The 25,794-nt window shown below is 49.3% G+C and overlaps 1 protein-coding gene across 8 annotated transcripts in view; it reads right to left on the reverse strand.

Annotated features, from left to right (window-relative positions):
- Window positions 1-25,794, reverse strand: part of LOC137324337 (nucleoside diphosphate kinase 6-like) — a 38,240-nt gene that overhangs the window by 2,111 nt on the left and 10,335 nt on the right. Inside the window, exons 2-7 of one of the 8 annotated variants that reach the window (XM_067988510.1) lie at window positions 24,106-24,208; window positions 23,063-23,102; window positions 22,730-22,890; window positions 18,664-18,726; window positions 16,603-16,818; window positions 5,779-6,590 (exon numbers count right to left, since the gene is read on the reverse strand). In XM_067988510.1, coding sequence (XP_067844611.1) covers window positions 6,572-6,590; window positions 16,603-16,818; window positions 18,664-18,726; window positions 22,730-22,890; window positions 23,063-23,102; window positions 24,106-24,149 — 543 coding nt within the window. In that variant the 5' untranslated portion in view covers window positions 24,150-24,208 and the 3' untranslated portion in view covers window positions 5,779-6,571. Of the gene's footprint in view, window positions 1-2,659; window positions 2,845-5,593; window positions 6,591-15,058; window positions 16,043-16,517; window positions 16,547-16,602; window positions 16,819-18,663; window positions 18,727-22,729; window positions 22,891-23,062; window positions 23,103-24,105; window positions 24,209-25,794 lie in introns of those variants that run through there. The other 7 variants (XM_067988509.1, XM_067988506.1, XM_067988504.1 and 4 more) reach the window with 7 other exon arrangements.

The raw sequence follows: 25,794 nt of genomic DNA on the forward strand, positions 1-25,794 counted from the left end.
AGGAGCTTTGGGGAGATTGCAAGTTCAGTTTAGCAGGTGAAGTGGGCTGGTGCAAAACCCAGGGATTAGTGAACTGCAAATTAATGGGGAATAGAAGATTGAAGTCAACTGGCACCAGTTACACAGAGAACCAGCTATTGGTACATCAGGTATTGGTACATCAGGTATTGGTACATCAGCTATTGGTACATCAACTATTGGTACATCAGGTATTGGTATATCAGGTATTGGTACATCAGCTGTTGGGATTGGTGTATCAGATAGTTCAAAAGGTCTTGGTATGTCATAGAAGCAGGAGAAGGCCAATCAGCCCCTTGAGCCTGTTCTGCCATTCTATTAGATCATGACAAATCTTTACCTCAACTCCCTTTACCCACTCTTGATCCATAATCCCTTGATAACCTTACCTAACAAAAATCTATCAATCTCAGTCTTGAAAGTTTCAACTGACTCCCAGCATCCACAGCCTTTTGGGGAGAGAGTTCCAGATTTCCACTACCTTTTGTGTGAAAAAATGCTTCCTGATTTCACTCCTATCAGATATTGTTTCAACAGGTCTTGGTATTAGTATCGGTACTGGTATCGGTGTTGGTGTTGGTTTTGGTCTTGGTGTTGGATTGGTTTTCGTCTTGGTGTTGGATTGGTTTTGGTCTTGGTTTTGGTCTTGGTCTTGGTCTTGGATTGGTTTTGGTCTTGGTCTTGGATTGGTTTTGGTGTTGGTGTTGGATTGGTTTTGGTATTGGTAATGGTATTGGTCTTGGTCTTGGTATTGGTGTTGGTTTTGGTATTGGTATTGGTGTTGGTGTTGGTTTTGGTATTGGTGTTGGTTTTGGTGTTGGTGTTGGTCTTGGTGTTGGTGTTGGTCTTGGTGTTGGTGTTGGTATTGGTAATGGTATTGGTCTTGGTATTGGTGTTGGTATTGGTATTGGTGTTGGTTTTGGTATTGGTGTTGGTGTTGGTTTTGGTATTGGTGTTGGTGTTGGTGTTGGTCTTGGTATTGGTAATGGTCTTGGTATTGGTCTTGGTTTTGGTATTGGTGTTGGTGTTGGTGTTGGTATCGGTATTGGATTGGTTTTGGTATTGGTCTTGGTGTTGGTCTTGGTATGGGTCTTGGTATTGGTCTTGGTGTTGGTGTTGGTCTTGGTATTGGATTGGTTTTGGTATTGGTGTTGGTGTTGGTCTTGGTATTGGTATCGGTATTGTATTGGTAGTGGTATTGGTCTTGGTATTGGTCTTGGTGTTGGTAATGGTGTTGGTCTTGGTATTGGTGTTGGTTTTGGTATTGGTCTTGGTATTGGTTTTGGTATTGGTTTTGGTATTGGTTTTGGTATTGGTTTTGGTATTGGTAATGGTAATGGTATTGGTCTTGGTATTGGTGTTGGTGTTGGTATTGGACTTGGTATTGGTTTTGGTATTGGTAATGGTATTGGTATCGGTATTGGATTGGTTTTGGTAATGGTATTGGTCTTGGTGTTGGTTTTGGTGTTGGTATTGGACTTGGTATTGGTCTTGGTATTGGTGTTGGTGTTGGTATTGGACTTGGTATTGGTATTGGTCTTGGTATTGGTGTTGGTCTTGGTATTGGTGTTGGTATTGGTCTTGGTGTTGGTATTGGTCTTGGTGTTGGTATTGGTATTGGTGTTGGTATTGGTATTGGTGTTGGTTTTGGTATTGGTGTTGGTTTTGGTATTGGTGTTGGTGTTGGTGTTGGTTTTGGTATTGGTCTTGGTATTGGTGTTGGTATTGGTGTTGGTTTTGGTATTGGTGTTGGTGTTGGTTTTGGTATTGGTGTTGGTGTTGGTGTTGGTGTTGGTCTTGGTATTGGTAATGGTCTTGGTATTGGTCTTGGTTTTGGTATTGGTGTTGGTGTTGGTGTTGGTATCGGTATTGGATTGGTTTTGGTATTGGTCTTGGTGTTGGTCTTGGTATGGGTCTTGGTATTGGTCTTGGTGTTGGTGTTGGTCTTGGTATTGGATTGGTTTTGGTATTGGTGTTGGTCTTGGTATTGGTATCGGTATTGTATTGGTAGTGGTATTGGTCTTGGTATTGGTCTTGGTGTTGGTAATGGTGTTGGTCTTGGTATTGGTGTTGGTTTTGGTATTGGTCTTGGTATTGGTTTTGGTATTGGTTTTGGTATTGGTTTTGGTATTGGTAATGGTAATGGTATTGGTCTTGGTATTGGTGTTGGTATTGGACTTGGTATTGGTTTTGGTATTGGTAATGGTATTGGTATCGGTATTGGATTGGTTTTGGTAATGGTATTGGTCTTGGTGTTGGTTTTGGTGTTGGTATTGGACTTGGTATTGGTCTTGGTGTTGGTATTGGACTTGGTATTGGTCTTGGTATTGGTGTTGGTCTTGGTATTGGTGTTGGTATTGGTCTTGGTGTTGGTATTGGTCTTGGTGTTGGTATTGGTATTGGTATCGGTATTGGTATCGGTATTGGATTGGTTTTGGTAATGGTATTGGTCTTGGTGTTGGTTTTGGTATTGGTGTTGGTCTTGGTATTGGTATTGGTGTTAGTATTGGTTTTTGGTATTGGTAATGGTAATGGTATTGGTCTTGGTTTTCCACATATTGCTACACCAGATAGGGAGGGGAATGGTAGACAAAGACTGTATCCATTCACTGAATGGACAAAGAAGCTACAATGAACCCACCTCCTCCCGGTGCCTCAGACTCTTCTTCTGCAACATGGTTCCCGGGGAACACGGCTGTGGTCTGCCTTGAACAGAGCCCAAGTTCGATGGGTTCCTTTCACTGAGAAGTGGGTCACTAATGGCCGAGCAGACCTTCAAATAGGCCTGACCTGGCAGAGTGAGACCCTCATCGAAGAAATCTGCAACTGAAGGGAAACAGCATGGGATCAGAACCAGCGAGTGTTACTTACAACCGAGGCTGATCGTCAAACCATCTGTGACTTGTGAATGTCACAAAGTGACATTCAAATGATATGCAAATCGGGGTAATCATGTCAGAGTCAGCCGTAGCTCAGTGGGCAGCACTCTCGCCTCTGAGTCAGAAGGTCATAGGTTCAAGCCCCACTCCAGCACTTGAACAGAATGGTTGGGTGGGAGTAATTACACCATGAATCTCCCTCATACCTGTTCTGATGACTTCACTTGCCATATCAGAGCAACTGAGTCATCCTTTTTCTATAGATAAGGCTTCCCAGAGTCCTTGAAAATGTTCAACATATTCCTGTGCCTCTGCTGAACCCCACCCACAACACTGACAGGGCTCCACAACACCCACCCCCCCAGTCACCTTCAACAACCCCTCCCACACACCCCCACCGTTAAAGCCCATCCTTCTGGTACAGTAACTCTCCCATTAAAGCCATCCCTCTTGTACAGTAACTCTCCCATTAAAGCCCATCTCTCCAGTACAGTAACTCTCCCATTAAAGCCCATCTCTCCAGTACAGTGACTCTCCAGTACAGTAACTCTCCCATTAAAGCCCATCTCTCCAGTACAGTGACTCTCCCATTAAAGCCCATCTCTCCAGTACAGTAACTCTCCCATTAAAGCCCATCTCTCCAGTACAGTGACTCTCCAGTACAGTAACTCTCCCATTAAAGCCCATCTCTCCAGTACAGTGACTCTCCCATTAAAGCCCATCTCTCCAGTACAGTAACTCTCCCATTAAAGCCCATCTCTCCAGTACAGTAACTCTCCCATTAAAGCCCATCTCTCCAGTACAGTAACTCTCCCATTAAAGCCCATCTCTCCAGTACAGTGACTCTCCAGTACAGTAACTCTCCCATTAAAGCCCATCTCTCCAGTACAGTGACTCTCCCATTAAAGCCCATCTCTCCAGTACAGTGACTCTCCCATTAAAGCCCATCTCTCCAGTACAGTAACTCTCCCATTAAAGCCCATCTCTCCAGTACAGTAACTCTCCCATTAAAGCCCATCTCTCCAGTACAGTGACTCTCCCATTAAAGCCCATCCCTCTGGTACAGTAACTCTCCCACTAAAACCCATCCCTCTGGTACAGTAACTCTCCCACTAAAATCCATCTCTCCAGTACAGTAACTCCCAGTAAAGTCCATCCCTCCAATAGTCCCATTAAAGCCCATCTCTCCAGTAACTTGCCCATTAAAACCCATCTCTCCAGTACAGTAACTCTCCCATTAAAGCCCATCCCTCCAGTACAGTAACTCTCCCATTAAAGCCTGTCCCTCTGATACAGTAACTCTCCCATTAAAGTCCATCTCTCCAATAGTCCCATTAAAGCCCATCTCTCCTGAACAGTAACTCTCCCATTAAAGTCCATCCCTCCAATAGTCCCATTAAAGCCCATCTCTCCTCTACAGTAACTCTCCCATTAAAGTCCATCCCTCCAGTATAGTAAATCTCCCATTGGAGCCCGTCCTTCTGGGTTCCCTCCCACATGATATTTTGAATAACCTCAATATCTTTCCCTCTGATGCCTCGATTTGACAGAATATCCCAAATATTTATCACTTGTGTAGTGCAGTACGGCCCAAAGTTACTTGAAGTTTAATTTCCATTTCAGACCTGTGGTTTTGGACATGAGTTTACCTCCGAGGTCATGGCAGTGGAGTGGCTGAAGCCCATGGTCTTCCCTCTTTGACCTGAATTGTCCACCGGCTCCACACTGCCCCTGGCCCTGCGTATGGGTTGCACTCTTGCTAGCCGAGCACTGCCTAGGCTGCTCTATAACCAGACGGCGTGAGGAGCACACTGGAGATGGATGTGGGAGGCGACTGTCTCTCAGTTTGACCTGTGGGTGGAGGACACTCAATCTACTACAATCACTCGGTGAAGGCAGGGCCAAGATCAGGAACTCACTAAATGCAAAATCACTGACTTGTCAAAACGTGGGTAATGTCCACCATGTGCCCACTGATCTGGATCAATAAGCCTAGTGGTCATAGACAAACACAGCAGCCATTTTCATCCGTAACATCCTACAAACTGTAATGAGATAAATAAAATCTGGAAATATAAAGCTGGTATCAGTAAAAGTTGCAAAAACCCAACTGGTTCACTAATGTCCTTTCGGGAAGGAAACCTGCCGTCCTTACCCGGTCTGGGCCTATCTGTGACTCCAGACCCACACCAACAGGGTTGACCCTTAACTGCCCTCTGAAATGGCCTAGCAAACCACTCAGTTGTATCAAACTCAGGCCAACAAGGGATGGGCAACAAATGCCAGCCCTGCCAGTGATGCCCACATCCTGAGAATGAATGAAAAATAAGTGAATCTGTTATTGGTCGTGGAAGGAATGTTGACCATTGGGAGAATTCCCTGCTCTTCTTCAAATACTGCCCTAAGGAGCTTTAATTCCCACCTGAACTGTGTTTAACATTTCATCTGAAGGATGGGACCTCTCCACAACACAAGAAGTACTGTGAAGGAGTTGGTGTGGGAAATCGAACACAGAACCGTGTCACCCAGGCTCAGAGAGATACTGACTCAGTGGGTGAGCCAAGCTGACATTCAGAGCAGCCGATCTAGATGATGGAGTCAAGGAATCATTCAGAGAAGTCCCAACACATACCTCTACCCTGTTCTGCTCATAAGCACCCAGCTACCCCGTGACTAGGGACCTTGGGCTGGCTTACCGGCGCTGAGAGAGCCCTTCTCCGGGAGGAATCCCGACTGACAGGAATTTTCCGAAGAGATGGACTGAATGGACGAGAGCGGGATGTCCGCCTCCGCGCTGGTCAACCAAGTGGACTCGGTCTCCTTGGTCCAGCTCTCCCAATAACGCGGCTCCAAGGCGTCGGTGCGGCTCCCTCCACAGCCCATGCTGGTCCGGGTCCAGGTCTCTCCACCTCCCCTTGGGCTCTTACTGTTTTACAGTCCGAATCCGGGACTCGTTGCTTTACAGTCCGAATGCATTCATTCGTTAATAAGAACCACAATCTTTGTGACTTTCAAACTAAGCACTCGCTCCGCTGTCTGATCCTCCCTGTCCGTTTCGCCGGGCTGTAACTGACCGAGGTCCCAGGTCCCAGGTCCCAGCTCCTGGGGTTATTTTGGATGCTCTTGTTGGTATCTGAAATCTTTCTCTCTTCCATCCAGCGCTGACAGCTCGCCCTATAAATGGGCAGTGTGTGTGTGTGCATAGAGTGGAGGAGGAGCCTGCCTTGTTTTGCTTTCTATCACATAGAACAGAACTCAAGTCTTGGAGCACTTCGGAGGTTTTCAAATATCTGGATGCAGGAGAACAAAATTTTTTTTTATTTAAAAAAATAAACAGAAACTGAGCTACAAAGAATCATTGTTTATGATTTTATATTATAATTATGTTATGAGTTGTGATGATCTGGAATGCGCTGCCTGAAAGGGCGGTGGAAGCAGATTCAATAATAACTTTCAAAAGGGAATTGGATAAATACTTGAAGGGGAAAAATTTGCAGGACTGTGGGGAAAGAGCAAGGGAGTGGGACTAATTGGATAACTCTTTCAAAGAGCCGGCACAGGCAAAATGGGCCAAATGGATTCCTTCTGTGCCGTAAGATTCTATGATAAAAATACAAGAGGGCCTAACCGTGACAACCATCTAAAATAAAATAACAGAAAATGGTGGGAAACACTCAGCGGGTCAGGCAGCATCTGTGGAGAGAGAAACAGAGTTAATGTTTCAGGTCGATGACCTTTCCTCAGAATCGGAAGAAGTTAGAGATTTAACAGTTTATAAGCAGTCACAGAGCCAGAGAAAAGGAAGGTCTGTGATAGGGTGGAGAGTAGATGATTAAATGACAAAAGGGATGATGGTGCAAGGCAAGGAGGTGATAATGGGACAGGAACCAAGGCGGGCAGATGGAGTTAAAATACAGATAAACCATGATCTAACTGAATGGCGGAACAGGCTCGAAGGGCTGAACGGCCGACTCCTATCTTCCTATGAATGGCAGCACAATTGGGCCCTTGCTGTTTTCTGGTGGGTCCCACCAGATTCGCCCTGGAGTTAGGGCAGGGGTATGGTGGAACCCCAAGGAAATTAGGGCCAAAATAAATGTCCAAGTAAAACATACAGGCTAACGGAATGTTAGAACCATAGAAAAGATACAGCACAGAAAGGGGCCATTCGGCCCATCGTGTCCACGCCGGCTCGAAGAACAACCAGGTGCCCATTCTAATCCCACCTTCCAGCACCCGGTCCATAGCCCTGCAGCTCACAGCACTTTAGGTGCAGGTCCAGGTACTTTTTAAAAGAGTTGAGGGTCCCTGCCTCTACCACCAATTCGGGCAGCGAATTCCATACACCCACCACCCTTTGGGTAAAAAAGTTTTTCCTCATGTCCCCTCTAATCCTTCCGCCAATCAGCTTAAATCTATGTCCTCTAGTTCTTGAACTCTCCGCTAGGGGAAACAGATACTTCCTGTCTACTCTATCTAGGCCCCCCATAATTTTGTACATCTCAATCAGGTCTCCCCTCAGCCTCCTCTGCTCCAAGGAAAACAACCCCAGCCTATCCAATCTCTCCTCGTAGCTGCAATCTTCGAGCCCTGGCAACATTCTTGTAAATCTTCTCTGCACTCTCTCCAGAGCAATTACGTCCTTCCTGTAATGTGGTGACCAGAACTGCGCACAATACTCCAGCTGTGGCCTTACCAGCGTTTTATACAGTTCCATCATTACAACCCTGCTTTTGTATTCTATACCTCGGCTAATAACGGAGAGCATTCCGTATGCCTTCTTCGCAACCTTACCTACCTGTACTGCCACTTTCAGGGACCTGTGCACATGCACTCCAAGGTCTCTCACTTCCTCTACCCCTCTCAATATATTCCCGTTTACTGCATATTCCCTTTTACTGTTTGCCCTCCCTAAGTGCATTACCTCACACTTCTCCGGGTTGAACTCCATTTGCCACTTTTCCGCCCACTCCACTAACCCATTGATATCTTCTTGGAGTCTACAGCTATCCTCTTCACTATCAACTACACGGCCAATTTTTGTGTCATCTGCAAATTTGCCAATCATGCCCCCTACATTCAATGTTGGCCTTTATCTCGAGGGGGCTGGAATACAAAGGGGAGGAAGTGATGTTCCAGCTGTACAGAGCTCTGGTCAGACCCCATCTGGATTCTGGGTTCAGTTCTGGGCACCGCACCTCAGGAAGGATATATTGGCCTTGGAGGGAGTGCAGCGCAGATTCACCAGAATGATACCGGGGTTAAGAGAGTTAAATTCTGAGGACAGGTTGCATAGACTAGGCTTGTATTCCCTTGAGTTTAGAAGATTAAGGGGTGATCTGATCAAGGTATTTAAAATGATAAAGGAATTTGATAGGGTATATATGGAGATGGTTGGGGAATCCAGAACAAAGGGGCATAATCTTAAAATTAGAGCCAGGCCGTTCGGGAGTGAAATCAGGAAGCACTTTTTCACACAAAGGGAAGTGGAAATCTGGAACTCTCTCCCCCAAAAAGCTGTGGATGCTGGGGGTCAACTGGAGCTTTCAGGACTGAGATCGATAGATTTTTGTTGGGTGAGGGTATCAAGGGATATGGAGCAAAGGTGGCTAAATGGAGCTGTGGTATAGATCAGCCATGATCTAACTGAATGTCAGAATAGGCTCGAGGAGCTGAATGGCCTCCTCCTATTTCTATGTAAACACTTGTGTGGTGCAGCATCATACAGGTCAGAGGAATGATGGACAAAAGCAGACAGTGGCACCCAGAGGGAGTTGGGAATTAGCAGGCACTCAGTATTCTCTGCAGCCCCAACACTGCCAAGTGCATCTTGACATTTAGGCCACAGCTGTTTATCAAACATGAACAGCTGGGCTGTGGGTGGGCTGATCCTGCTACAGCGCTCTCCTTTAAACTGAAGAGTTAACGTACTGTTAGCTCCTTCACCACTGCAGAACCGCTACAAACAGGAGTCTGTTCACAGACATACCCTATAGAATGGATCCCTGTATATCTTCACAGACATACCCTATAGAGTAGATCCCTGTATATACTTTTAGACATAGTGTACCTTTCGGTAGGAAGAACGAGGAGAGGCAATATAAACTAGAGGGCACAACTCTAAAAGGGGTACAGGAATAGAGAGATCTGGGGGTATATGTACACAAATCGTTGAAGATGGCAGGGCAGGTTGAGAAAGTGGTTAAAAAAGCATACGGGATCCTGGGCTTTATAAATAGAGACATAGAGTACAAAAGCAAGGAAGTCATGATGAAACTTTATAAAACACTGGAGAATTGGGTCAAGTTCTGGAAAGATGTGAAGGCCTTAGAGAGGGTGCAGAAGAGATTTACTAGAATGATTCCATGGATGAGGGACTTTAGTTACGTGGATAGACTGGAGAAGCTGGGGTTGTTCTCCTTGGAACAGAGAAGGTTGCGAGGAGATTTGATAGACGTGTTCAAAATCATGATGAGTCTAGACAGAGTAGATAGAGAGAAACTGTTCCCAAGAACCAGAGGACATAGATATAAGGTGATTGGCAAAAGAACCAAAGGTGACATGAGGAAAAACTATTTTTAACGCAGCGAGTGGTTATGACCTGGAATGCACTGCCTGAGGGGGTGGTGGAGGCAGATTCAATCATGGCCTTCAAAAGGGAACTGGATAAATACTTGAAAAGAAAAAAATTGCAGGCCCATGGCAATGTAACCTTTCTGATTCCATAGTTACTGTAATTGAACAGTGGACGGCCTTTAAAGAGGAGATGGTTTGGGTACAGTCTGGGCACATTCCCACGAGGCAGAAAGGTAGGACAACTAAAGCCAAAGCTTAGCGAGATCAAAGTTTATAAGATATTAAGAGGAACGGATAGGGTGGATAGAGAGAAACTATTTCCGCTGGTTGGAGATTCTAGGAGTAGGGGGCACAGTCTAAAAATTAGAGCCAGACCTTTCAGGAGCGAGATTAAAAAACATTTCTACACACAAAGGATGGTAGAAGTTTAGAACTCTCTTCCGCAAACGGCAATTGATACTAGCTCAATTGCTAAATTTAAATCTGAGATAGATAAGCTTTTTGGCAACCAAAGGTATTAAAGGATATGGGCCAAAGGCAGGTATATGGAGTTAGATCACAGATCAGCCATGATCTTATCAAATGGAGGAGCAGGCACGAGGGGCTGAATGGCCTACTCCTGTTCCTATGTTCCCTGGATGACGAAAGAGATAGTGAGCAAGATGAAATGGAAAAAAGGGGCGTATGACAGATGTCAGCTTGATCACACAAATGAGAACCAGGCTGAATATAGAAATTTCAGAGGGGAAGTGAAAAAGGAAATAAGAGGGGCAACGAGAGAGTATGAGAATAGATCGGCGGCCAACATAAAAGGGAATCCAAAAGTCTTCTACAGGCATATAAATAGTAAACGGGTAGTAAGAGGAGGGGTGGGGGCGATTCGGGACCATAAAGGAGGTCTACTCATGGAGGCAGTGGGGATGGCCAAGGTACTAAATGAGTACTTTGCATCTGTCTTTACCAAGGAAGAAGATGCTGCCAGAGTCTCAGTAAAGGAAGATATAGATGAGATACTGGATGGGCTAAAAATTGATAAAGAAAAGGTACTTGAAAGGCGAGCTGTACTTAAAAAAAGATAAGTCACCCGGTCCGGATGGGATGCATCCTAGGTTGCTGAGGGAAGTAAGGGTAGAAATTGTGGAGGTATTGGCCATAATCTTCCAATCATCCTTAGATACGGGGGGTGGTGCCAGAGGACTGGAGAATTACAAATGTTACGCCCTTGTTCAAAAAAGGGTGTAAGGATAAACCCAGCAACAAAGGCCAGTCAGTTTAATCTCAGTGGTGGGGAAACTTTTAGAAATGATAATCCAGGACAGAATTAACAGTCACTTGGACGAGTGTGGAATGATTAGGGAAAGGCAAATCGTGTTTAACTAACCTGATCCAGTTTTTTGATGAGGTAACAGAGAGGGTAGATTAGGGCAATGCAGCTGATGTGGTGCACATGGACTTTCAAAAGGTGTTTGATAAAGTGCCGCAGGGTAGGCTTATCATCAAGATAAAGGGGGCAATAGCAACATGGATACAGAATTGGCTAAAGGACAGGAAACAGAGAGTTGTGGTGAACGGTTGTTTATCGGACTGGAGGGAGGTGTACAGTGGTGTTCCCCAGGGGTCAGTGCTGGGACCACTGCTTTTCTTGATATATATTAATGACTTGGACTTGGGTGTACAGGGCACAATTTCCACATTTGCAGATGACACAAAACTTAGAAGGGTAGTAAACAGTGAGGAGGATAGTGAGAGACTTCAAGAGGATATAGACAGGCTGGTGGAATGGGCGGACACATGGCAGATGAAATTTAACACAGAAAAATGCGAAGTGATACATTTTGGTAAGAAGAACGAGGAGAGGCAATATAAACTAAAGGGCACAACTCTAAAAGGGGTACAGGAACAGAGAGATCTGGGGGTATATGTACACAAATCGTTGAAGGTGGCAGGACAGGTTGAGAAAGTGGTTAAAAAAGCATATGGGATCCTGGGCTTTATAAATAGAGGCATAGAGTACAAAAGTATGGAAGTCATGATGAACCTTTATGAAACACTGGTTCGGCCACAACTGGAATGTTGTGTCCAGTTCTGGGCATCACACTTCAGGAAAGATGTGAAGAGGCTCCCCCCGTCTTTAATGGCTAGTTATAGTCAGCTCCTTGTTGTTGCTGTCGAGAGATTCGCCTCATTGTGCAGAGAACCCCATCCGTAATGACTAGTTAGTGCCAGCTGTAGGTATACAGTGATACTCCTCCCATCTGTAAAGCTAGAATCTTATGGTGCAGGCCATTCAGCCCATTGTGTCTGTGCCGGCTCTTTGAAAGAGCTATCCAATTAGTCCCTCTGCCCTACTCTTTCCCTGTAGCCCTGCAAATTTCTTTCCTTCAAGTATTTATCCAATTCCCTTTTGAAAGTTATTATTGAATCTGCTTCCACCGCCCTTTCAGGCAGCGCATTCCAGATCATCACAACTCACTGCGTAAAAAACAATTCTCCTGATGACTAAAGAAATTCATCTTGTGAAGTGCTCGGAGACATTTCAAGGAGTGATGAGAGTAGCTGCCCTTGACATTAAGGTAGCATTCGACCGAGCGTGGTACCAAGGAACGCTAGCAAGACTGAGGTCATCGGAGGGGGTCAAAGGGAAGCTGCTCGAGTCGCTGAAACCATACCTGACCTCATGGTCAAGCCTGTCAGAGGTCAATCATCATAGGGTATTGCCGCAGGAGTTCTTCAGGGCAGTGGCCTTGGCCCAAACTTCTTCAGCTGCTTCATCAATAACCCTGCCTCTGTCATAAGGTCAGGAGTGGGGCTATTCGCTGATAATTCGATGATGTGTTCAGCTCCATTCACCAACTCCTCTGATAATGAAGCAGCCCGTGCCAGCCTACAGCAGGACCTGGATAACACCCACACTTGGTCTGACAAGCAGCAGGTAAATTCATGCCATGTAACAACCATCTCCAACAAGAAAAGGCCCAACTACCTCCCCTGACCTTTGCTGGCACCAAGATTGCCCAGTCCCCCCACCAAGCAGTCAGTGCTGACCAAAACCTTAACTGTACCAGCCATATCAGCACCTTGGCAACACGATGAGGGCCGAGGCTGGCTACTCAGCTCCTGACCTCTCAAAGCCTCCCACCATCAAGTCAGGAGTGTGATAGAACACTCACTCACCTGGAGCAACAGCACTCAAGAAGCTCAACACCATCCAGGACAGACATTTATCCCTCAACCAACATCTAAGACAGATGATCTGCTCATTTATTTAATTGCTGTTTGTGGGATCTTGCTGTGCACAAATTGGCTGCCACGTTTCCTACATTACAACACTTCAAAAAGTACTTAATTGGCTGTGAAGTGCTTTGGGACATCCCGAGGTCGTGAAAGGCGCTATATAAATGCAAGTCGCTCTTCTCTCTTTATATTGTAGGGACAGGGAGCTTTACACTGCATTGAACACGTCACAAATGAACAAGTCGTGCTTCGCACGTTAGCAGGAGTTAAAGGGACATACAATCAGTATTATGTTTTGTGCAATCACTTTGTACAGCCCCGGCTGCATTAAGTTTCATACAAAAAAGCCTGGAACCTTCCAATTCCTTCAATTTACGTTTGGCTTACAGTATCCATGGCAACTGTCCACAGCAGCAGGAACACAGGCTTTTTGGATAGAATACGTGGCTAGTAATCAGGCAATGTGGGAATAACTCAACACAACACCTCTCAGCTCCCCCCACCACTCCCCCCCCAACAACGCTCCAAACTGTTACACACGTTACAGCGACAAAATCACTATTGGAGCTCCACTCATGGCTCAGAGTTTATCCGGGGAGTAGGTGAACAATACAGACCAGAAAAACTCCACGTTCAGTCTGTGCTGTTAACTGGTCTCAGCCCTGCGGCAATAGTGGAGTTAGGACTGGCTTCAATGCGTTGGTTCGATAGTAAATGGTTGAAGCAGAGGAAGATGCAGCAGTGGGATTAGTTTTGGATTGTTGTAGCACAGAGCCAGCGCAGACACAATGGGCTGAATAGCCTCCTTCTGTGCTATAAGCTCCTATTGTTCCATGGGTTAGGCACAAGCGAAAAAATAAACCAGGGTTCACTAAACAATGGCCCCTGTTGGAAGAGTGTGTAAGTGAATGAGTGTGAGCGAGAGTGAGCGAGAGCGAGCGAGTGTGCACAAAAGTGAGTACAGCAGTGAGTAAGAATGTGAGTGCGTGCGAGAGTAAGTAACGGAGCGCTGCGAGTGCGAGCGAGAGTGAGCACAAGAGTGAGTGAGAATGTGAGTGCAGAAGTGAGTGAGAATGTGAGTGCAGAAGTGAGTGAGAATGTGAGTGCAGAAGTGAGTGAGAATGTGAGTGCAGAAGTGAGTGAGAATGTGAGTGCAGAAGTGAGTGAGAATGTGAGTGCAGAAGTGAGTGAGAATGTGAGTGCAGAAGTGAGTGAGAATGTGAGTGCAGAAGTGAGTGAGAATGTGAGTGCGAGCGAGAGTAAGTAATGGAGCGCGAGCGAGAGTGAGTGCGAGCGAGAGTGAGTGCGAGCGAGAGTGAGTGCGAGCGTGAGTGCGAGCGAGAGTGAGTGCGAGCGAGAGTGAGTGCGAGCGAGAGTGAGTGCGAGCGAGAGTGAGTGCGAGCGAGAGTGAGTGCGAGCGAGAGTGAGTGCGAGCGAGAGTGAGTGCGAGCGAGAGTGAGTGCGAGCGAGAGTGAGTGCGAGCGAGAGTGAGTGCGAGCGAGAGTGAGTGCGAGCGAGAGTGAGTGCGAGCGTGAGTGAGTGCGAGTGAGAGTGAGTGAGTGCGAGCGAGAGTGAGTGCGAGCGAGAGTGAGTAATGGAGTGCGAGCGAGAGTGAGTGCGAGCGAGAGTGAGTGAGTGAGTGAGTGCGAGCGAGAGTGAGTGCGAGCGAGAGTGAGTAATGGAGCGCGAGCGAGAGTGAGTGCGAGCGAGAGTGAGTAATGGAGCGCGAGCGAGAGTGAGTAATGGAGCGCGAGCGAGAGTGAGTGCGAGCGAGAGTGAGTGCGAGCGAGAGTGAGTAATGGAGTGCGAGCGAGAGTGAGTGAGTGAGTGAGTGAGTGAGTGAGTGAGTGAGTGAGTGTGAGTGAGTGAGTGAGTGTGAGTGAGTGAGTGAGTGTGAGTGAGTGAGTGAGTGCGAGCGAGCGACAGTGTGTTGTTGGGGGGGGAGGTGGTTGAGTGTGGACAGCCCAGGTTAGCTGTTCAGGATCCAGTGCCCAATGCTGGAAAGCACACGTGTAGAACATGGGAACGGGAGTGGCCTTGACTGGGAAACCATCCATGGCAGTAGGTACCTGCCGACACTCAGTGCCTAAACTCTCACGAGGAATATCTCTTCAGAGTAGGTACAGGGGGGTAGACTGTGGAAGCCTGCTCTAGTGGGGAATCAAAGAGGGCAGAAAGAAGAGCAGATTCAGGAAAAAACTTACCCAACACCTCCAGAAAACAAATAGTTTAAAACCTGGAATTAACTCCAGTGAAATATTCCAATCTCCGCGACAGTGACAGTAACAAAGTGAGACGCTGAGCGGGAGCACGTTAAGGAGGTGTAGCTGTGAACTCACATTATCTTTTGACAAAAATATACAACCATTTATTTGACCATCATAAGAAACATAAGAAACAGGAGCAGGAGTAGGTCATTCGGCCCCTCGAGCCTGCTCCGCCATTCAATCAGATCATGGCTGATCTTTGACCTCAACTCCACTTTCCCGCCCGATCCCCATATCCCTTGATTCCCCGAGAGTCCAAAAATCTATCAATCTCAGTCTTGAATATATTCAATGACTCAGCATCCACAGCCCTCTGAGTGAAGAAATTTCTCCTCGTCTCGGTCCTAAATGGCCGACCCCTTATCCTGTGACTATGCCCCCTAGTTCTAAAAAAGATGAGAATGATCACAGCGAGTGAGTCAGACTGCGGGAGTGTCCAGCCCTGGAGACAGTGAGTGAGTCAGACTGCGGGAGCGTCCAGCCCTGGAGACGGTGAGTGAGTCAGACTGCGGGAGCGTCCAGCCCTGGAGACGGTGAGTGAGTCAGACTGCGGGAGCGTCCAGCCCTGGAGACGGTGAGTGAGTCAGACTGCGGGAGCGTCCAGCCCTGGAGACGGTGAGTGAGTCAGACTGCGGGAGTGTCCAGCCCTGGAGACAGCGAGTGAGTCAGACTGCGGGAGTGTCCAGCCCTGGAGACAGCGAGTGAGTCAGACTGCAGGAGTGTCCAGCCCTGGAGACAGTGAGTGAGTCAGACTGCGGGAGTGTCCAGCCCTGGAGACAGTGAGTGAGTCAGACTGCAGGAGTGTCCAGCCCTGGAGACAGCGAGTGAGTCAGACTGCGGGAGTGCCTGACTGCAAGGAATAAAATTCCTTCATTCGGTTAATGAAGTCCATCTATAAATGGCACTGTTCGATTGTGCAATGCTTCTTGGAGCCGAGATTTAATGAGTAGGGGCTGTAGTTACGCAATGGATCGAGGCCTTTACTGTCCCTGTACTGTTTTTAGACTCGGGACTGAGTCAGGCCACCAACACAGGCTGTAACCGGACTAACCACTGAGTATCAACGACCTAGGAGCAAACACAGAAATTCTGGTCCAGCTGGTTTCACCTCAACAAGAATCAAAACAGAACTGAGCCGCCTGCGGTCAGTGCCCTCGACCCTCACCTGCGGCCAGTGCCCTCGACCCTCACCTGCGGTCAGTGCCCTCGACCCCCACCTGCTGTCAGTGTCCTCGACCCCCACCTGCGGTCAGTGCCCTCGACCCTCAACCCCCACCTGCGGTCAGTGACCTCGACCCCCACCTGCGGTCAGTGCCCTCGACCCCCACCTGCAGTCAGTGCCCTCGACCCCCACCTGCGGTCAGTGCCCTCGACCCCCACCTGCGGTCAGTGCCCTCAACCCTCACCTGCGGTCAGTGACCTCGACCCTCAACCCCCACCTGCGGTCAGTGCCCTCGACCCCCACCTGCGGTCAGTGCCCTCGACCCTCACCTGCGGTCAGTGCCCTCGGCCCCCACCTGCGGTCAGTGCCCTCGACCCCCACCTGCGGTCAGTGCTCTCGATTCTCGACCCCCACCTGCGGTCAGTGCCCTCGACCCCCACCTGCGGTCAGTGCCCTCGACTCCCACCTGCGGTCAGTGCTCTCGATTCTCGACCCTCGTGCGGTCAGTGTCCTTGACCCCGGCCTGATTCTGTCTCGTGTGCTCTGAGCAAGTGCACTTGCTTCTCTTGATGGTAGAAGTAGTCCCCCTGGCGAAAGGACTTCTCGTCCGTGTTGAACCACTGCTGCTCTTTGAACTCCGGGAAGAAGAAGGAGATTTCTTTTGCTGCCGATTCTGGCGAGTCTGAAAAGGAAGAATGAGGAACACATCAGAGCGGAGCAGGGAGCGATGTTTCTGGGTCCCCCCCAAAACATTCCGATCTCACAATGGAGCGGCTCAGATGAACGAGCACCTGCTGTACTGAACTTTCTAATTCTAGGAGGGTTCAGGAATAGGAGAGCTCTTTGAAGCTGATCATTCCACCTCCAGTTATATAAACAACACTCTGTATGGTTAAATGGGTTGAATTTTATGGAATCATACAGCACAGAAAGAGGCCATTCAGCCCATCGTGCCTGTGCCGGCTCTTTGAAAGATCTATCCAATTAGTCCCACTCCCCCTGGTCTTTTCCCACAGCTTTAAGAAGTTTTCCTTTTCAAGTGTAGATCCAATTTATACAAATAAACTTCTTTCAACCAGGGTCAAACCGAGGCTACTCATTCCAAGGTACATACACACTTTGAAAAGGTAGAGTGAGCAGGCTGCTAGGAGAGGGCAGAGCCCCGGCGTAGCCCAGTCAGTATGGGCTATAGGGAGCTCCTTATGCCTTGGGCACAGCCCAAAGGAAGACTTGCATTTATACAGCGCCTTTCACAACCTCAGGACGTCCCAAAGCGCTTTACAATCCAATTAAGTACTTTTGACGTGTAGGAAACACGACAGCAAGCTCCCACAAACAGCAATGTGATAATGACTAGATAATCTGTTTTAGTGATGTTGATTGAGGGATAAATATTGGCCAGGACACCGGGGAGAACTCCCCTGCTCTTCTTCGAAATAGTGGCCATGGGATCTTTTACATCCACCTGAGCAGGCAGACGGGGCCTCGGTTTAATGTCTCATCCAAAAGTCAGCACCTCCTGGAGTGGGGCATGAAACCAAACCTTCGAAAAAAAACGGGAACAGAGAGGGAGAGAAACAGAGGGTGCCACGCACAGCTATAACTGAAACAGGAGGTGCCACGCACAGCTATAACTGAAACTGGGAGTGCCACACACAGCTATTACTGAAACTGGGAGTGCCACACACAGCTATTACTGAAACAGAGGGTGTCATGCACAGCTATAACTGAAACAGGGGGTGTCACGCACAGCTATAACTGAAACAGGAGGTGCCATGCACAGCTATAACTGAAACAGAGGGTGCCACACACAGCTATAACTGAAACAGAGGGTGCCACACACAGCTATAACTGAAACAAGGGGTGCCACACACAGCTATAACTGAAACAGGAGGTGCCATGCACAGCTATAACTGAAACAGAGGGTGCCACACACAGCTATAACTGAAACAGAGGGTGCCACACACAGCTATAACTGAAACAAGGGGTGCCACACACAGCTATAACTGAAACAGGAGGTGCCATGCACAGCTATAACTGAAACAGAGGGTGCCACACACAGCTACAACTGAAACAGAGGGTGCCACACACAGCTATAACTGAAACAAGGGGTGCCACACACAGCTATAACTGAAACAGGAGGTGCCATGCACAGCTATAACTGAAACAGAGGGTGCCACACACAGCTATAACTGAAACAGAGGGTGCCACACACAGCTATAACTGAAACAGAGGGTGCCACACACAGCTATAACTGAAACAGGAGGTGCCACACACAGCTATAACTGAAACAGGAGGTACCACACACAGCTATAACTGAAACAGGAGGTACCACACACAGCTATAACTGAAACAGGAGGTGCCACACACAGCTATTACTGAAACAGGAGGTGCCACACACAGCTATAACTGAAACAGGAGGTGCCACACACAGCCATTACTGAAACAGGAGGTGCCACACACAGCCATTACTGAACGACCGCAGAGGTCACAACTCAACTCGGGCCGATTATCAAACTATACTCACGCCATCAATAGGATCTCACTGCTTGAACTGGATGTAATGTCGGAGACTCTGGGCGGCAGCACACTACAACACCAACAACTTGCATTTATATAGCGCCTTTAACATAGTAAAACGTCCCAAGGCGTGTCACAGGAGCGATTATCAAACAAAATTTGACACCGAGCCACATAAGGAGATATTAGGTCAGGTGACCAAAGGCTTGGACAAAGAGGTAGGTTTTAGGGAGCGTCTTAAAGGAGGAGAGAAATGTAGAGAGGTCTAGGGAGGGAATTCCAGAGCTTAGGGCCTAGGCAGCTGAAGGCACGGCCGCCAATGGGGTGAAGATCGGGGATGCTCAAGATGCCGGGTCGGTACAGGGAGAGGAGAGAGCAGGCAGTTTAGCAGGATTGTTACTGAGCACAGTGAGAGCTCCTTCAGTAAAAATGAACTCCGCTAAACTGGGTGCACTCCTCCCACAGCAAGTGGACTCCGAACATAAGGAGGAGTCGGGGCCTCAGCACATCTGTCATTCAGAACGGGGCTTCTTCAGAAATATCTAAACTGCCCACCTGTATTAACACGCCGCTACTGTTTAATAATCACCATCGGAAACCAGCCAGGAGCAGATACTGGGCCTGGCTGGAGGGCAGATCTACACCTGAAATGTTCAGCTGTCTGTTCTCCGCAGGTCGCTGACTGACTTTACTGGGTGTTTCTGGTATTGTTGTAGGGGTAAGTGAGTGACAGTGTGAGGGAGTGAGGATGGGGACAGGTGACAGCGCAGTGTGAGGGAGTGAGGATGGGGACAGGTGATAGCGCAGTGTGAGGGAGTGATGCTGGGACAGGTGATAGCGCAGTGTGAGGGAGTGAGGATGGGGACAGGTGATAGCGCAGTGTGAGGGAGTGATGCTGGGACAGGTGATAACGCAGTGTGAGGGAGTGAGGATGGGGACAGGTGACAGCGCAGTGTGAGGGAGTGAGGATGGGGACAGGTGACAGCGCAGTGTGAGGGAGTGAGGATGGGGACAGGTGATAACGCAGTGTGAGGGAGTGAGGATGGGGACAGGTGATAACGCAGTGTGAGGGAGTGAGGATGGGACAGGTGATAGCGCAGTGTGAGAGAGTGAGGATGGGGACAGGTGATAGCGCAGTGTGAGGGAGTGATGCTGGGACAGGTGATAGCGCAGTGTGAGGGAGTGAGGATGGGGACAGGTGACAGCGCAGTGTGAGGGAGTGAGGATGGGGACAGGTGATAGCGCAGTGTGAGGGAGTGAGGATGGGGACAGGTGATAGCGCAGTGTGAGGGAGTGAGGATGGGGACAGGTGATAGCGCAGTGTGAGGGAGTGAGGATGGGGACAGGTGACAGCACAGTGTGAGGGAGTGAGGATGGGGACAGGTGATAGCGCAGTGTGAGGGAGTGATGCTGGGACAGGTGATAGCGCAGTGTGAGGGAGTGAGGATGGGGACAGGTGATAGCGCAGAGTGAGGGAGTGAGGATGGGGACAGGTGATAGTGCAGAGTGAGGGAGTGAGGATGGGGACAGGTGATAGTGCAGAGTGAGGGAGTGAGGATGGGGACAGGTGATAGCGCAGAGTGAGGGAGTGAGGATGGGGACAGGTGATAGCGCAGTGTGAGGGAGTGAGGATGGGGACAGGTGATAGTGCAGAGTGAGGGAGTGAGGATGGGGACAGGTGATAGCGCAGAGTGAGGGAGTGAGGATGGGGACAGGTGATAGCGCAGTGTGAGGGAGTGAGGATGGGGACAGGTGATAGCGCAGTGTGAGGGAGTGATGCTGGGACAGGTGACAGTGCAGTGTGAGGGAGTGAGGAGGGGACAGGTGACAGCGCAGTGTGAGGGAGTGAGGATGGGACAGGTGAGAGCGCAGTGTGAGGGAGTGAGGATGGGACAGGTGAGAGCGCAGTGTGAGGGAGTGAGGATGGGGACAGGTGATAGCGCAGTGTGAGGGAGTGAGGATGGGACAGGTGACAGTGCAGTGTGAGGGAGTGATGCTGGGACAGGTGATAGCGCAGTGTGAGGGAGTGAGGCTGGGACAGGTGACAGTGCAGTGTGAGGGAGTGATGCTGGTACAGGTGACAGCGCAGTGTGAGGGAGTGAGGAGGGGACAGGTGATAGCGCAGTGTGAGGGAGTGAGGCTGGGACAGGTGATAGCGCAGTGTGAGGGAGTGAGGATGGGGACAGGTGATAGCGCAGAGTGAGGGAGTGAGGATGGGGACAGGTGATAGCGCAGTGTGAGGGAGTGAGGATGGGGACAGGTGATAGCGCAGTGTGAGGGAGTGATGCTGGGACAGGTGACAGTGCAGTGTGAGGGAGTGAGGAGGGGACAGGTCATAGCACAGTGTGAGGGAGTGAGGCTGGGACAGGTGACAGCGCAGTGTGAGGGAGTGAGGATGGGACAGGTGAGAGCGCAGTGTGAGGGAGTGAGGATGGGGACAGGTGATAGCGCAGTGTGAGGGAGTGAGGATGGGGACAGGTGATAGCGCAGTGTGAGGGAGTGATGCTGGGACAGGTGATAGCGCAGTGTGAGGGAGTGAGGCTGGGACAGGTGACAGTGCAGTGTGAGGGAGTGATGCTGGTACAGGTGACAGCGCAGTGTGAGGGAGTGAGGAGGGGACAGGTGATAGCACAGTGTGAGGGAGTGAGGCTGGGACAGGTGATAGCGCAGTGTGAGGGAGTGATGCTGGGACAGGTGACAGTGCAGTGTGAGGGAGTGATGCTGGTACAGGTGACAGCGCAGTGTGAGGGAGTGAGGAGGGGACAGGTGATAGCATAGTGTGAGGGAGTGATGCTGGGACAGGTGACAGCGCAGTGTGAGGGAGTGAGGATGGGGACAGGTGACAGCGCAGAGTGAGGGAGTGAGGCTGGACAGGTGATAGTGCAGTGTGAGGGAGTGAGGATGGGGACAGGTGATGCGCAGCATGAGGGAGTGAGGATGGGGACAGGTGATAGTGCAGTGTGAGGGAGTGATGCTGGGACAGGTGATAGCGCAGTGTGAGGGAGTGATGCTGGGACAGGTGATAGCGCAGTGTGAGGGAGTGAGGATGGGGACAGGTGATGCGCAGCATGAGGGAGTGAGGATGGGGACAGGTGAGAGCGCAGTGTGAGGGAGTGAGGCTGGGACAGGTGATAGCGCAGTGTGAGGGAGTGAGGATGGGGACAGGTGATGCGCAGCATGAGGGAGTGAGGATGGGGACAGGTGAGAGCGCAGTGTGAGGGAGTGAGGCTGGACAGGTGATAGTGCAGTGTGAGGGAGTGAGGATGGGGACAGGTGACAGCGCAGTGTGAGGGAGTGAGGATGGGGACAGGTGATAGCGCAGTGTGAGGGAGTGATGCTGGGACAGGTGACAGTGCAGTGTGAGGGAGTGATGCTGGGACAGGTGACAGCGCAGTGTGAGGGAGTGAGGCTGGACAGGTGATAGTGCAGTGTGAGGGAGTGAGGATGGGACAGGTGATAGCGCAGTGTGAGGGAGTGAGGATGGGACAGGTGAGAGCGCAGTGTGAGGGAGTGATGCTGGGACAGGTGAGAGCGCAGTGTGAGGGAGTGATGCTGGGACAGGTGACAGTGCAGTGTGAGGGAGTGAGGCTGGGACAGGTGATAACGCAGTGTGAGGGAGTGAGGATGGGGACAGGTGATCGCACAGTGTGAGGGAGTGAGGATGGGACAGGTGATAGCGCAGTGTGAGGGAGTGAGGATGGGACAGGTGATCGCACAGTGTGAGGGAGTGAGGATGGGACAGGTGATAGCGCAGTGTGAGGGAGTGAGGATGGGACAGGTGATAGCGCAGTGTGAGGGAGTGAGGATGGGACAGGTGACAGCGCAGTGTGAGGGAGTGAGGATGGGGACAGGTGATAGCGCAGTTCGATAAATGCAGACTAAAGCTGTCCCTGTTTGAGGTACCCTTCGATAAAATAAGGGCAGGTATAATTTAAAGCAGATTATGGAAATGTCTGAAGAGAAACATTCCTTTTACTGGAGATGGGTTTGAGACTTAAAGGGTGATCTTTATCAGACTTTATTAATGGCGGCTCTCTGTCAGTCCGGGTAAAACCGCGTCACAGAGTCCTCACCTGAGCCGTGCGTGGTGTTCCTGGTATCTGTCAGCCCATACACCCCACGGATGGATTGTGGAGCAGTGTAGCGTGCCCGGAACACCTTGGTGGGCCCCATCAGGTGCCGCCAGTGCGAGACTGCGTCTTCGTGAGCCAGGATGTACGCTCTCATGGGTCCACTGCGAAACAGAGGAGAGGTGAAACAGCAAGCTTAACGGCAAGGCAACTCCGCCGACACCCGGGCATGGGGGGGGTGGGGGGGGCACAGCCAACATCAGACTGGGCGACTCCACGGTCAGAAAGCTGCACGTTGGTGTGTAGTGAATGGAATGGTAGTGACTGTAAACCCACCTGGCCATGAACTCCACCAGTCTCTGATAGAAGAATCTGCCTGTAAATATACAACAATCAGAAAAAAAACCACTGACACAGCTGAAGAAAACAGATCAATCCCACAAGTACAGTCCATCCACCTGAACAAGGACCTCGGTTTAACGTCTCAACTGAAAGACGGCACCTCCAACAGTGCAGCACTGCCCCAGTACTGCACTGGGAGCGTCAGCCTGGATTATGTGCTCGAGTCACTGGAATGGGGCTTGAACCCACGACCTTCTGACTCAGAGACGAGAGTGCAGCCACTGAGCCATGTCTCACACAGCCAGTCTGGCCAAAGGTACAGGATCTGGCCATCTAGAGTCTGCTGTCTGCTCTTCTATTCAGATGTTCCTGTACACACTCCAACCAGTTTAGCTTTGGGCCACCTCGTTGAATCCCACGATTGGAACAGAAAAATGTATGAGCCTGGTGTTTAGCCAACTGTAGTCATCCCCATAGTCAGCAGTGACTCAGTGGGCAGCACTCTCGCCTCTGAGTCAGAAGGTTGTGGGGTTCGAGCCCCACTCCAGGGACTTGAGCACATAAATCTAGGCTGACACTCCAGTGCTATACTGAGGGAGTGCTGCACTGTCGAAGGCGCCGTCTTTCCGATGAAACATTAAACTGAGGCCCTGTCTGCCCTCAGGTGGATGTAAAAGATCCCACAGCACTATTCGAAGAGCAGCAGGGGAGTTCTCCCCGTGTCCTGGCCAATATTTATCCCTCATCTAACATCACTAAAACAGATTATCTGGTCATTTATCACATTACTGTTTGTGGGATCTTGCTGTGCGCAAATTGGCTGCCGTGTTTCCTACATTACAACAGTGACTACACTTCAAAAGTACTTCATTGGCTGTAAAGCGCTTTGGGACGTCCCGAGGTTGTGAAAGGCGCTGTAGAAATCCAAGTCTTTCTTTTATATTACAAACTGATCCTTTGTAGCTTCAATTTTCAACAGCAGCAAAAGGAACTATTCAAACACACTTTGCAAAATTCCCAGGAAGGTCAACTCGTACCTGCGTGCTCTGCGTAAAACTTCCGAGACTCTTCCTGACCCCATTTTAAGTACTTGTTCATTAGGATGATGAAGTTGTTGTCCAGTATCTTCTGATGGATAGCCTGCAATGAACAGTCAGCAATAGGTGATATGGAGCTACAGGCATTAGAACAGTCAGTGATTATAGCCCCTCGGGACTGCGCTGGGGTTCCAGCTCCACGGGGCTGCTCCCACTCCGATCCCCTTGCCCTGACCATTCTCCACGTGCGAGTCTCGAAAGTGAGTGTCGATGGGACAGCGGAGATGGGGACCCGCAGAGCAGAGCTGCTCCAGTGTCCACACACAACCTCCACACACATATAATCCCAGCCAAAAAGCCAACTTCCCCCCCTCCTGAAATCCGAGAACTCTCCCAGCCTCAGTACCCGCCCCGATCTGATCCTTAAGAGGAGCCTGGTGGGGATGCATGGTCTGTGAGCAAGGCAGTGGAGTAATGTGTTCATTATCACCCTGCTCATTCCAGCTCCAGCTTTCTGCCAACACTGCACACCCCCGTGAATTAGAAACGGCCAAAACCCTCGTATCGGGGAGAAACCTGACGGTACATTTTAATTTTTTTTTAAAAAAAGAATTGTGGTTGGCCTGGAACAAGGAGAGAAATGTTGAACATTATTCCCACTCTACAAATGGGTCTTTCTACACTGTACGGGCACCGAGTGTGGCCTGCAATACCGCTTGGTTCCCATTGGGGGCGAAGCTAAGAACAGTGACAATAGCTCAGCACCGCCACCAGCTGGAACCCATCAGCACTGCAGCTAATGGCCAATTCACTGAGCTTCCCGCAAGATTCAGGCATGCAGTATGTGCACGCACCCCCTCGTAGTTTACAGTAGTAGGCCATTCAGCCCCTCGAGCATGCTCCACCATTCAATAAGATCACGGTTGATCTGTACCGCAGCTCCATTTACCCACCTTTGATCCATATCCTTTAATACCCTTACCTAACAACATAAGAACATAATAGGAACAGGAGTAGGCCATTCAGCCCCTCGTGCCTGCTCCGCCATTTGATAAGATCATGGCTGATCTGTGATCTAACTCCTTATACCTGACTTTGGCCCATATCCCTTAATACCTTTGGTTGCCAAAAAGCTATCTATCTCAGATTTAAATTTAGCAATTGAGCTAGTATCAATTGCCATTTGCGGAAGAGAGTTCCAAACTTCTACCACCCTTTGTGTGTAGAAATGTTTTCTAATCTCACTCCTGAAAGGTCTGGCTCTAATTTTTAGACTGTGTCCCCTACTCCTAGAATCCCCAACCAGCGGAAATAGTTTCTCTCTATCCACCCTATCTGTTCCCCTTAATATCTTACAAACTTCGATCAGATCACCCCTTAACCTTCGAAACTCTAGAGAATACAACCCCAATTTGTGTAATCTCTCCTCGTAACTTAACCCTTGAAGTCCAGGTATCATTCTAGTAAACCTACGCTGCACTCCCTCCAAGGCCAATATGTCCTTCTGAAGGTGCGGTGCCCAGAACTGCTCACAGTACTCCAGGTGCGGTCTAACCGGGGTTTTGTATCCCTTAATACCCTTACCCAACAAAAATCTATCGATCTCAGTCTTGAAAGCTCCAATTGACCCCCAGCATCCACAGCCTTTTGGGGAAGAGAGTTCCAAATTTCCACTCCCCTTTGTGTGAA

The sequence above is a fragment of the Heptranchias perlo genome, chromosome 8, assembly GCF_035084215.1.
Source record: "Heptranchias perlo isolate sHepPer1 chromosome 8, sHepPer1.hap1, whole genome shotgun sequence".
In the NCBI taxonomy this organism is placed as follows: Eukaryota; Metazoa; Chordata; class Chondrichthyes; order Hexanchiformes; family Hexanchidae; genus Heptranchias; species Heptranchias perlo.